Source organism: Blennius ocellaris (assembly GCF_963422515.1).
Source record: "Blennius ocellaris genome assembly, chromosome: 3".
Taxonomy (NCBI): domain Eukaryota; kingdom Metazoa; phylum Chordata; class Actinopteri; order Blenniiformes; family Blenniidae; genus Blennius; species Blennius ocellaris.
In genome coordinates this window covers 17,419,416-17,431,853 of record NC_137652.1, presented here as the reverse complement: position 1 = coordinate 17,431,853, position 12,438 = coordinate 17,419,416, and the positions used below count along the sequence as shown (strand labels likewise).

Below are 12,438 nucleotides of genomic sequence, written 5' to 3'. Positions count from 1 at the left end.
CATAAATAATGCACTGAGCAGGTAGCTTGCCTGTATCTTCTATGTACGGAACTTTCAACAGAAGTAAACGATTCATTCATGATGTTATTGTAAGCTTTATGAAAACTAGTTGTTTTTTTTAAAGGCAGCAGAAATACATGCCATCACATTGGATGAGCTGTGGGAAATCACACTGCAGAGGCATAATGGGACAAATTCCTCAACAGATTTCTAAAAATGTCATGTTGGCACTCAGTAACTACTGTTACTACAACAACGGTTGGTCATAGCTTTGATGTGACCAACCCTTTAAGATATTTTTGTGTCACAAAATGACCAAAATGACCAAAACTAAAGAGCAATTAGGACCCTGCGTGCTATGGCAGACAACATAAAATAAAATACTATAATAACATTAGTTTAACGTGATACATCAAACATACTTCAGAGTCTGAGATATGCAAACATACAGTATGTTTGGAGTTAAAAAAGGGTAGCATTTGTTTATTCCCCTTTAGTGCCACTGTAACTATTATTATACCATCCAAAGGTCAACTCCTACTATACCAGAGCAGTGTATAACATGACACCTGTCTGAGGTATGAATGTTATGCTGCTGCAGTACAGACGCCAAAGCCGCTCACATCTGTGAATAGGGTGAAACTTCACATAGGGCTGCTCGATTAATCGAATTTTAATCATGATCACGATTTTGGCTGTAGACGATCTCAACATTCATATAATCGAGGAAAAACGATTATGTGGCGTTTTCGTTCTGAAACGCGCATTTGGCTGCAGGACCGCCATTCTCAGGCATTTCCGGTGCAGCCTGTCAGACAGGAAATGACGACACATTTAACCCGAACGCGCAGATGCTCGCTTCTTAGTAAGTTACTACTTTAAAATTTCCCGAAAAAGTTATGAATGTATGGTTTCTTGCGTGTGCTCACCGATGTTATACCTGCCGTAAACAAACATATATTGGTGATGATAATAACAGCGTGTTACACCAGTGGTTTAGGTTCCGTGTCATTTTAAAGCTAAGTTATGCTAACGGTGTCTACTATCATTACTTAGCTTTAAGTACTTGGCCTCGCTGCCTCACAGGACGGCCTACTTATCAACATATAATGTAAAGCAACATGATTCGTTACTGTAGTTTGTATTAGTATGTAAAGTTATGTATTTATTGTTTTAACAAGCATGAATGCAATACAAGTTTATTTTTTACTGCTACATTACAAGATATGTTTATATATTCAACAAGAGCCTTTTTTTAATACATGTTCAATGAATGCTGTTCCAAAATCAAAAATATAAACGTGATTTCAATATTGGCCAAAAATTATCGTGATTATGATTTTTGCCCTAATCAAGCAGCCCAAGTCGGCACTGTTGTTTTTCATAATTGTTTTATTGACCAAGGGAGGGACTATTTCTTCTTTAACCTCTTCACATCGGTAAAGTGTAAATGCAAGAAAAAAATTATTCTAATCTGCATTTTTTTTTTTTTAAAGGTACTTTCCATCCGGTAGCTGCATGGTGTCATATGGTTATCCTTACAAAGTCTTGTTTTGTTAAAAAAAATAAAATAATGGCATGTGCATCAAATGAGTTGAAAAGTCTTTATATAAATAATTCAAGTTTTACATGTGATAAAAATGTGTGATTCTCGGTTAGCCTAACGACAGCAGTTGTGTTCAGGTTCCTCGCAGCTGGTGAGCTCAACTTGAGGCCGTTTTGCTCGTCAGCTCGTATCTGGAAGCAGCAGAAGCTTCTGGAGCCGCCGGCTGATCTCCGCAGACCCCAGAGACGCCATCATCTCCGCCACGCTGGGCCCCTGCTGCAGGTGAGACGGAAACGGGACGAGCGGTCATGAAGGGGCACGATCAAAGCAGACGGTATCCTCTGAGAAAAGCAATCTGAAACAAGTTCCCCTCTTTCTATTCCAGTGCAGTGTGGGCTGCGCCACTGCGCTGTCTCAGTCACTGAGTGACTTCTGAAGACTCACTGCCAGTGTTTTTAGAGCTCAGATAACAATAACGTCAATCTACATTTATAATGCACTTTTAAGACAGTAAGTGTTACTTAAAGTGCCACAAACAGACTTATCTTGTAATAATAATGTTCATGTTTCAATGAACTAGTGACAACTGAAGATATCTGACAACAATGTGGAACAATTTTAGTAAATGTGTATATATTTTTCCGCCCTTTTGAAAACTTCATTTTATCGCTTTTCATTTTCGATTTTGTTACTTTCACATGTTTTGTGCCATGTGGAGCCACTGTGATAACTGAATTTCTGATGACGCTTTATCTTATCTCAGTTTAGAAGTAGTACTAAAATACAATAGTGACAGATAAATAAATATACATAGATACAAACATGTGCCTTTAGAGTCTCTGTATTAAATAAATAAAATGTAATAAATTAATAGTTGAATTGAAAGAAAAAAATAAGAGAAAAAGTTGAAAGTTGAAGTTTAGGTAAAAGACACAAGCAATATTGTGATCAAATAAACTCACAGTAAGCTCTACCACTATGAAACCATGAGTTAGATATGACACATCACTATATGAAAGCCAGACTGAACATTGAGATTTTCTGTTAACTGTAGTTAAAAAAAAAGTGCAGAGGTGCCGTTCAACATTTTTTGAAATACAATTGGAGAAATGAAAGTGAGTTATAATTAAACCCCCCCAAAATTGCTGAAAGTCACGTTAACTTCCTCAAAAAGCTCTGATAATAATATTTAGTGACTATAATTTAGTGTGAGTGATGAGTTTGAGGTACACAAAACAGCGGCTTTGCAAACATCACCACACAGAAAGACAAATAATCTGAGCTTGACTGAGCAAACATTTACCTCAACTATCTGTACTCCATCACCGCGTCCTCCCACTAAAGTAGAAGACTATTTTCAAGCCTGTTTGTTTAAGAAATTCAGTCCCTGACGTGCGTCACTGTGAAGCTTCAGCTGGGAGCCTTTCAACAAAAAGTAAAGCCACAATGTTTTGACTCATAAAAGCGTTTTTGGATGAGTTCTTCTGCATATTCTGTAGCGATATAGAAACTGACTGACCAAAAAGCACATCTGACCATCACAGAAATGAAAGTTGAAGCAGAGTTTGCATCAGATGCTGCTAACCAGTCAATTACTAATCGTCTGGTCCAGACTACAGGACTTCTGCTATTTTTAACCTGCCCCAAAGGTCGTCAGTCAGGCCAAAACTCCCAGAGTGCTCCCGACGTGCACTATGGGTGCTTGTGGTGAGAGTTTTTAATGCATGCATGTTTTTCAGCTCAGCAGGTTTTATATCAGGCTGCACAACACAGGAAAAGCAGAGGCAGATGTAGCGACTGTTACTAATTACAGCCTTAATAATAATGGGGGGGGGGGGGGGGGGGGTGAATAACAAAAAGTGATTTTAGGTGTAATTTGACTGCATTAGAGATGAAATTGAAAGTACTAAAAAGACTTCATTCTAATATCAGGCAAGAGCTGGAGACTGTGTGACTGGAGCCTATGTGACTGCTGCACTTCCTGACATAAGACAGAATGAAACCTCAGTCGTGTTGCAGTTTTGTCATGTTCACCCTCAACCGTAGCTTTACTTTAACCACCGCAGTGCAGACGAGATGCAATCCTTTCACAGTGATACGTGATTCACGTGCAAATGGAATATGGGTCAAAAGATGTCAATTATAAGGAAGGACAGCCCCCACAGTCTGTATGCTTTAGATGTTATTCAAGCAGTTTTCAGATTCGAGACACTGAAAGTTAGATTTCCTCTGTTTGTGTTGTAGTATTGTGTTGTTTCTTCCATGTTATTTCAGCCATTCACCAGCCCAAGGATTAAAGACAAGAATGAGATTTTGCACTTATAAATGGTCCATGTGTTTGGGAACATATATTTACTTTTGTTAAATGAAGAAAATGTGATTCCAAAAGTTAAGTCCAAATATAGCTGGAGTATTGCACAACACTGTATTTTACAAGACAGAAAAATCTACTCCTAAAAGGAGCCTGGGGAAGAGAGGACAGAAACATTTACAGGTCCCTGTGGGCATGTACACAATATTATTATTATTGCTTTCAACCAAGTGCATAAGCTCAGTTTGCAGTTCAACATTCACTTCTGCTCAACAGGTTCCAGGAGGGAAACCCTGCAGGTTCAACACGAGACGAGTGATGATGTGTTTTGTGTACCTGCAGACCGCTCAGAGCCAGTCGCAGCAGCTTCATCACGTCTCTGTACTTGGTGGTTCTCGCCTGCTTGGCCACAGTCTTCAGGTCTTTACTGAGTCCATCCACTGACAGATGATCGCCACGCCCCTCTATCAACCTGAACACACGGGCAGGACGGTTCACTGCACCGCCAGAACACTGTAGAAGTGAAAGTCTGAGGGGGCTGAACTCTACACACTTCAACACTGAAGAAGCGACGAGCTGTGCCTCTCCTGTGAGCGCCGCCACCTGCTGGCTGGAGAAGGAAGGTCGCACCCACAGGTAGGAGTAAAGCGGGCTCACCAGCTCTTTCAGGGAGGATATGTGTCCCTGCAGAAGAGAGAAGAGAAAAGTTTCAGTATGACTGGAAGACGACAAGCCACATCAGGTTTCGTGTAGGAGACAGTCGGTAATTAAAAAAAAAAAAAAAAAAAAAGCATTGTAAAGTAAAAGATTTAGGAACTAAATCTCAAAGGTTTGAACTTTCCTCGAGCCACAAAACCCACTGTGAATTTCCTTTTGCATGCACAGTCAGTTAGATGATACTGCTGAACAACATATAAATCAGTCCATGTGACTCTAAAGTGAGACTCAGACAAACGATTTACCGACTTTCTACAAATTGGGTCAAGCTGAGGTTAAAAACTGCAATGCAGCTCCTTTCGTAATCTCAAACTATTGAAGCCTGTCATCAAAACGACACACACCGAGCACTGAAGCACAGGCATTAGTTAGTATAGTCACAATCAAGGTTGTTTCAATTTAATTTGAATATTATTGAAAGGTTAATCGTTTTTGTTCATTAAAAGTCATTAAATTGTAATAATTCTATGCCCAAATTAAGACAGAAACATATATTATTGAATGTTATTTGACATTTTGGGATTTTCACGACTTGTGAGCACAAATCATAAATAATACCACAAAAAAAGCTTACCTGCGTACTTACCTGTTTAAAAAAAAAAAAGTTTACCTGCACTTTTATACTATAATCAAAGCAGTGCATTGAGAAAACATTTCAATAATTCATGCAAAACTAAAAATGCATAAAGAAAACATTAACAATGTGAGAAAAAAAGCTTCATGACTTCATACAACCACAATAAGTGTTTATTTTTCACAAAGAAATTCAACAAAAAAAAAATCTACGATTTGTGAGAAATGATGCATCATAAAACAACATTCTGACACCTATAACAACAAATATAGAAATGATGAAAAAAAGAAAATGCAGTGTGACTAAAAAATTTCAAATGGCTAATAAAATTATTTACAAATTCTTTCTCAGTATAAGTTTGTTTATACTTTGTGAGCTGGCTCATGTTTTCTGTGTATAAATCCTTCAGTCACACAACATGAATGTGACAAATGATTTTGCAGGTCATTGACAATATTAGTGGGTATAGGACTCAATCTACGCTATTATTTTCGCCACATAATACATCAAAGTGTCGTTTAAGCACAAAATACCTTTCGCAGAAGCAGCACTCGTCTGACGTAGTCTTCCTGCAGCACGTCTTTGTCCTGGATCTCTGCCAAGTAGACCTGCTGAATTTCTTCCTGTAGGTCTTTTATCAATAAACGACACTGTTCTTCGTCTTCTATCCGCCGCTGCAGGTGGATTCTGAGACAATCATATAGAGAGAAAGAACATCTATTTTACTCATCAGACTTTGTGGTCAATAGAAACCAGTTTAACAGGTTCCACACTATTGTGTTTTATTATAATACAGCCCTTTTTTTTAATCTTTCCTTTTCATTCACATTTTGTCATTTGTTACAGCATGTTTGTTTCATATAAAGCACTATAAATCGCCTTGTGGCTGAACTGCGTTACACAAATGAAGCACACTGTTCATGTGCAATAATGAGATTATTTGTATGATGTCATTTCATACAAGTGGAGGCGTTTCTCTAGAGGAGACTGCAAAGCATTCTGGGACTTGTAGGACTGCAACAGTGGTTATCTTTGTGTTCTCTGCCCTCTACTACCTACTGAGTTTATTAAAAATGATGAACAAACTATCGTCTGTTCAAAGTGAAGGAAATTAAAAAAAAAAAAAGTTTTGTCCAACGATGACGTTAGAGAATTTATGTCTTAATCTGGTGTTATCTATGCTGGTTTCTATCAGAGCTATGGTCTCACTGAAGAAATATTAAATGAACAAACTATATATACTAATTTAACATTTGATATTACATCAGAGGTGTCAAACCCAGCTCAGTTTAGTTATTCAATAATTGGGCCAGAGCAGGAAAATTACAGCATATTAACCCCCCGCCCCCTCCAATTCATTTCTCTTTGTTTTAGAGCCCATATGCACTTGTTATAAATAACCTGAAGTATCTTCTTTTTTTAAAACAGCAATTCTCTGCAGACTCACCCTGGCTTGTCATTTCTCTGTCCGCAACTTTGTTTACACGTTCAGTGTGAACGTGTAAACAAACTCTCCCCTGACTGCTTGGATTTGATTCAGTTTTCACTGCAACGATTTAGTTCTGATCTGTGGTTTGGTTAATCTTACTAAAACCAGGGGATGAATTAAGAATAGCACTTGCATGTGTTTTGTGGTGCATTAGATGCTCTAGTGGGATGTATGAAATACATATAGTTGTTAAACCAACACAGGAAGCCAAAGTTTCAACTCGCCTGTTGAACTCGGGTAGTTTTTCCAGGTCTAATAAAGCAGAATGAGTTGTGATCTTTGAAGGGTTAAACTCTGAAATCAGTTCATCTATACTTCGACCCATTCGATTGGCTGCAAGAAAACACAAGCAACACAAACAGTTATTACTGATCTACTGTTCCAATCTGTTCATTCAGATGACCCCTCCATTACTCACTGGTGAATCCTGATCCGCAGTTGGTTGTGATGTCCAGCAGTGCTTCGGGCAGGACGCCGTCCCTCTGGTAGCTCTGGATGAAAATGTCTCCCTGTCGCTTTGACAGTTTGCTGCCGTCTTTGTTCATGAGCAGCGGCAGATGTCCGAAAGCGGGCGGCCGCCATCCGAGAGCTTTGTACATAAGTAGATGCTTGGAGGTGGAGATGAGCCACTCGGAACCGCGCAGAACATGACTGATCTTCATGTGATGGTCATCGACTATGTTAGCGAGGTGATAGGTGGGGAAACCATCGGCTTTAATCACCACAGGGTCTCCTTCCACCTGGAAAAAGATGACAACAGGCTTTGAAAAAAAAAAAAAAAAAAAGGAGGGGGGAGAAAAGTCCATTCATTGCCTATTACAAATTGCCTATGGCATTACAAAAGAGCTTCTGGAGTTCTGTACATAAATGCTTGAGTCTCTGCAACATCTTTGTGTGGGGCAAATCCAACCTGTGCCACCTCGTGTCGATTCGAACCAAAGACCAGATCCTGAAAAGGCTCGACGCCCTCTTCCAGACGAAATCTGATGACATGAGGCGCTCCCTGAGCCAGCTTGTCCTGGACCTGCTGGGCCTGCAGGTGACGGCACCTGTTGTCATATCTGGACGACACAAAGAGACACAATCAGGACGCAGATTATGACAGGAGACGCTACAAAATCTGAAGGGATTTGGAGGAGGAAAATAGCAAAGCATTGTGTTACCTTGGAGTCTGCCCAGACCTTAAGGCCTCTTTTTTGAGCAGGTCCAGTCTCCGGGAGCTGCAGAAACAGTGGTAAGCGTGACCACTCTGCACAAGCTGCTGGGCTGTCTGTCTGTAGAGATCTAATCTCTGAGACTGCAGGTACGGACCCAGAGGCCCGCCTTGACGAGGACTCTCATCAGGAGGGATTCCTGTAATGTTGATGATGAGGACATTGTGGTTGTATTGTATTGTATTGCAGCGATTTGTAAGATTCAAACCGGTTCATCGATGCATTAACCTAATGTCAAGAAATGATTCGTTCAGATCGAGAATCTCCCCCATTTAAATGCAAGATCTCCAGCCACAATCATTCAGAGTAACGATGCATAAAAGCCAGTGTGTTATTAAGCTCCTGCCTCCTACCAGCCCACTCCAGCATGTCTTCAATGGACTCCGCAGCTCCAGGCACCAGCCTGCTCTGATCAGTGTCCTCAAGTCGCAGGATGAACTTTCCTCCATGCTTCTTTGCAAAGATGAAATTGTAGAGAGCAGTTCTGAGACCCCCGAGGTGTAAGAAGCCTGCACACACAAAAATACACAGAGAACAGTGTGAACATTTGTAATGATCAGTTTTGGTGTATTAAATAACTTACTTGCTCCATCTTTCCCCAGACAAAGTTGAAAATATACAAGATGTATGACAATAATGACAGTACTGTTTGAGTTGCATAAAATTACATTAATGGTCATTTAGGCAGCAAACACTGAAGCTACTACGTAAAAATAAGTTATTTTACGTTATGTTCGTGCTTTACAAGCAGTTATATGTATTACTTTCCTTTCTGCACATAAAAACCCACAACCTTAAGTTTTTAACCAAAAACAAATAATCACATAAAAAGTATTTTGTGCATCTTTTAGTAATATTTTGACACAGCTTCTTTGTCTCAGGCTGCAAGATGTTAAGTAAATATGAGCATTTTGAGTAGTTTAATATCAAAATGATTTGGATATGGTCCATTTGTTCCCATCACATATGTCTATACATATCTTCTGGCCTGTTGCCAGTAAGACAAAATACAGGCTGTCCACCTGTTAAAATTTGATTGGGGTTTTTTTTTGTGTTGTTTTTAAAAATAATTGGTAGAGTTTGTCTTCATGTTTAAAATGACGTCATTTTGAATTTGAACACACACAGGATGAGTTAAAATAATGTGTTGCTGTTCAGACAGTCGTTGCTTTATTTCCTTGTGTCCGAATGGTACTTGATATAAAATTGCCTTGCATGACTTAAAAAGTAGTAACACCAAACACTGATTTTCCTCCTGCTGATCGTCTCTGTATGAAATTATATTAATAAAACATACACACATCGATCCTAAAGACACCCATGCAGTTCCCCTTTCCTCTCCTATTTCTTTTCAGAGCTGTAACAATGTCGGTGGTCTCATCTCATACACTGACAAGTGAACCTGTCACATTCTGCGGGAGGTCAAACGGGTCCCGTGTTTCTGAGGGACTCACCTGTCGGGCTGGGGGCGAACCTCACCCTGACCTCCCCCTGCCTCGTGGAGCAGCCCCTCCGGGCGCTGACAAGCAGAAGCGGTTCGGCTCGTCTGCTCCGGCCCGCCGTGAGACACCGAACCCCGGCGGGAGGCAGCGGGAAACGCTGACAGGCTGAGAACCACAACAGCGACATGCTGGATGAACTGACCGTGTCTCACCTCCGGGACACTGAACGCGTCATGAGGAGGTCGGTGCTCTTTTAGCTCATAAGCACACGGCTGTTGGTGTTGGTGGCATTGAAAAGTTCACGAAATAAGAAGAAACGTTTCAATCCTGCAGAGTTTTTGACCGAGAGGAGTTTGTTTGGGTCGTACCGGAAGTGTATTTGCGGAAAACCGGAAGAGGAAGAGCTCAGAAAACCCACCTCAAAAGGAAATGTCGCCATCTACCGGTAAATCTCATAATAACACAACACTGTCCAGTGACATGCGGTGAGGTTCATGACTGTTAAAGGTATACAGGAGGATTTTCAGGAATTTTAGGAAAGAACCGCCCTCTCCACCGTTTGAAAAAAAATGCGCATGCGCAACGCTGTACCTGCTCCCGGGACGGAACGCCTACTAAAACGCGTGCGAGAGACATGCACGAGCCCAGTTCTCCTCGTGCACGCTCTGTTTACAAGTCACAAGTCGGCATCGCTCACATAAGCTCACGTTACAAGAAGATTTGCACCAGAGGGGGTGAAACTGTGTAAAAATGTCCGAGAATAATGCGTCGGGTCGGCCAGCGGCTTGATGAGAACCGAGTGAGCTGCGCGCAGGGACGAGCACGTACGACGGGCTTACGTCATACATCACCAGAATGATTGACAATTGGGAGGACCAGTTATTTTGATGATCCACCCGGAAGAAGAAAATCCTCTACTATATCTTTAATAAGCTAAAATAAATGTTGTCACTTGGAACAAATGTTTAACAGGTTTTTTTTGTTTTTGTTTTTGTTTTTGTTTTGTTTTTACATTTTCTGAAGTGTCCTGTGTCACAACTCCACAATGGTCACATGAAGCATCCAAAATTGTTTTAAAGGGTCCCTGAAATAATTCTATTAAAATACACCAGTATTTAGCATTATTTTTCCCCCTTTCGAATGATATATGACACACCAATGACAATCACACCACTATCTTGCTCTTGAGCGCCGAACGTCTAAAAATGCCTTTAAATCTCCCGCCCTGTGAATCTGACCTAGTTTTCCCAACTTGCCGTAGTTTTGCGCTGTGACGTATGAGGAGTTATTTACTTCCGCCCACAACAGCTGATCGTAGTGTCTTGTTTACATGTGCTCTGCATTATCGCGTTATTTAGCAGTTTTTTAGAGTCATGCCTAAGCGTTGTGTTGCGGCTGGGTGTTCCCAAATGCCCAGTCCGTCTGTAAGTGTCCATAAATTCCCAAAAGATGAAACTTTGAGGAGATTATGGACAAAACAAGTGCAGCGCACTCGCTCCAACTGGACACCAACAGAGGCCTCCTATCTCTGCAGTCAACATTTCACGGATGACTGTTACGAAACAGCACCCGCAATCCGAGAGTCACTTGGTTTTGATGTGAAGAGGAAACGTATCCTGAAACCTGGTTCTGTCCCCACCATTTTTAAACGGCTTTTTAACGGATTTTTAAACCCAACCTTCAGTAAGTCTTTTTAAAACCTGCTAAAACTTAAGACAAATAGACCAATAAACTTTGCAAAACACCCACTCTGACACAAGGGTAAATACCCGGTCACACACAATATGTGCACACGGGTAAATACCCGGTCACGCACAATATGTGCACACGGGTAAATACCCGGTCACGCACAATATGTGCACACGGGTAAATACCCGGTCACGCACAATATGTGCACACGGGTAAATACCCGGTCACGCACAATATGTGCACACGGGTAAATACCCGGTCACGCACAATATGTGCACACGGGTAAATACCCGGTCACACACAATATGTACTCACGGCTCAAACATGTATGGTTGAACGCCTTGATTTTCTTCTAATTCTTCCTCCGATGATTCCTCTCCTTCATCTTCGTCCAAAACCAACGATACGTCACTTAAATCTTCGCTAACATCGCTCCTAGGTGCTTCTGTATCGCCAAACCCCTCCATTCTTCAATCAGCTGATGTTGTTTTGGCTGGGACATATAACCCCTCGAACGTCATATCCGGTCTAGCTCAGGCGGCTCACATTTATGGCCCACAAATATACCGTCGTCTGCTGCATCATGTAAAGTCAATTAAAAGGGTCGGAATTCAGACTTTTATCTGGGAATGTTATATACCTTTCGAAAGCATATTTATTCTTCTTTCTAAAGATGAAATCTGAAAAACATTTCAGTTACCCTTTAAAGTAAAAGTTGAAAATCCAGAAAGGTTTTATGAATTTACGTCTGTTTACACATCTTGCCTCTAAATTTCACTGAGCCACACTGTCATTGTGTTAAGTATTCTTTATTGTTTGAAGTCAGTACCAACCCAAATGTTCAAAACATAAAGTAGCCCAATTAATTTCAGCGTACACTTTTACTGCAGCGATGCAGGGAATATGGGCTCTGCTGAGGGGTCCACACAGCATCTCTACCCAGCAGACTAATGAGCATTAGCAACACACGGGTAACTAAGAAAACACGAGCGCTCGAGGCTCTGGCATTAATTTGCAGACACACATAACCGATAACTGAGACTATGAAACACGCCAGGGGGAATCACACAGTGTGTAGCTGCAGCAGTCTGGGGAGCTGTCTTGTGATGTGGGGAGCCACAGGGGGAGACACTGGAAAATCACACACTAATTCTCCGAGTCACCAAGTTACCAAAAGACTGAGTTTCTTTACAGTTCACATGATTATATATATATATATATAAAACTTTTTTTTACTGAATGAAAACTGCAAGTGAGTGATTAAATACACCCAAAACATTTTAAGCCAAGTTTAAGAATAGGTTTTTGGTTGTGAGTTACAAGTTAACAAGGCATATCTCTCAGGAGTCAGCATGTTGTCCTTTTGCCTGGGCTAATTAGATTTCAGTGGCCAAACAACACAGCCGAAGGCCACTTTGACCTCTCGTTTATCCATTTGTCATAAATGCAATATTCT

The 12,438-nt window shown here is 40.8% G+C and overlaps 1 protein-coding gene across 2 annotated transcripts; it reads right to left on the bottom strand.

The window, feature by feature from the left end:
* Positions 1-1,372: 1,372 nt before the first annotated feature.
* Positions 1,373-9,605, bottom strand: ears2 (glutamyl-tRNA synthetase 2, mitochondrial). 2 transcript variants are annotated; one of them, XM_080520289.1, is made up of 10 exons: positions 9,306-9,605; positions 8,205-8,360; positions 7,801-7,990; positions 7,548-7,698; positions 7,056-7,377; positions 6,862-6,970; positions 5,682-5,835; positions 4,411-4,541; positions 4,194-4,329; positions 1,373-1,819 (listed from the first exon to the last, which is right to left on the bottom strand). In XM_080520289.1, exons 1-10 carry the CDS (start codon positions 9,478-9,480, stop codon positions 1,727-1,729), a joined length of 1,617 nt encoding a protein of 538 aa, XP_080376415.1. In that variant the 5' UTR covers positions 9,481-9,605; the 3' UTR covers positions 1,373-1,726. The 2 variants fall into 2 exon arrangements, 1 of the variants encoding a protein (XP_080376415.1); XR_013937195.1 differs by having other exon boundaries at positions 1,775-1,819; positions 4,461-4,541.
* Positions 9,606-12,438: the final 2,833 nt, after the last annotated feature.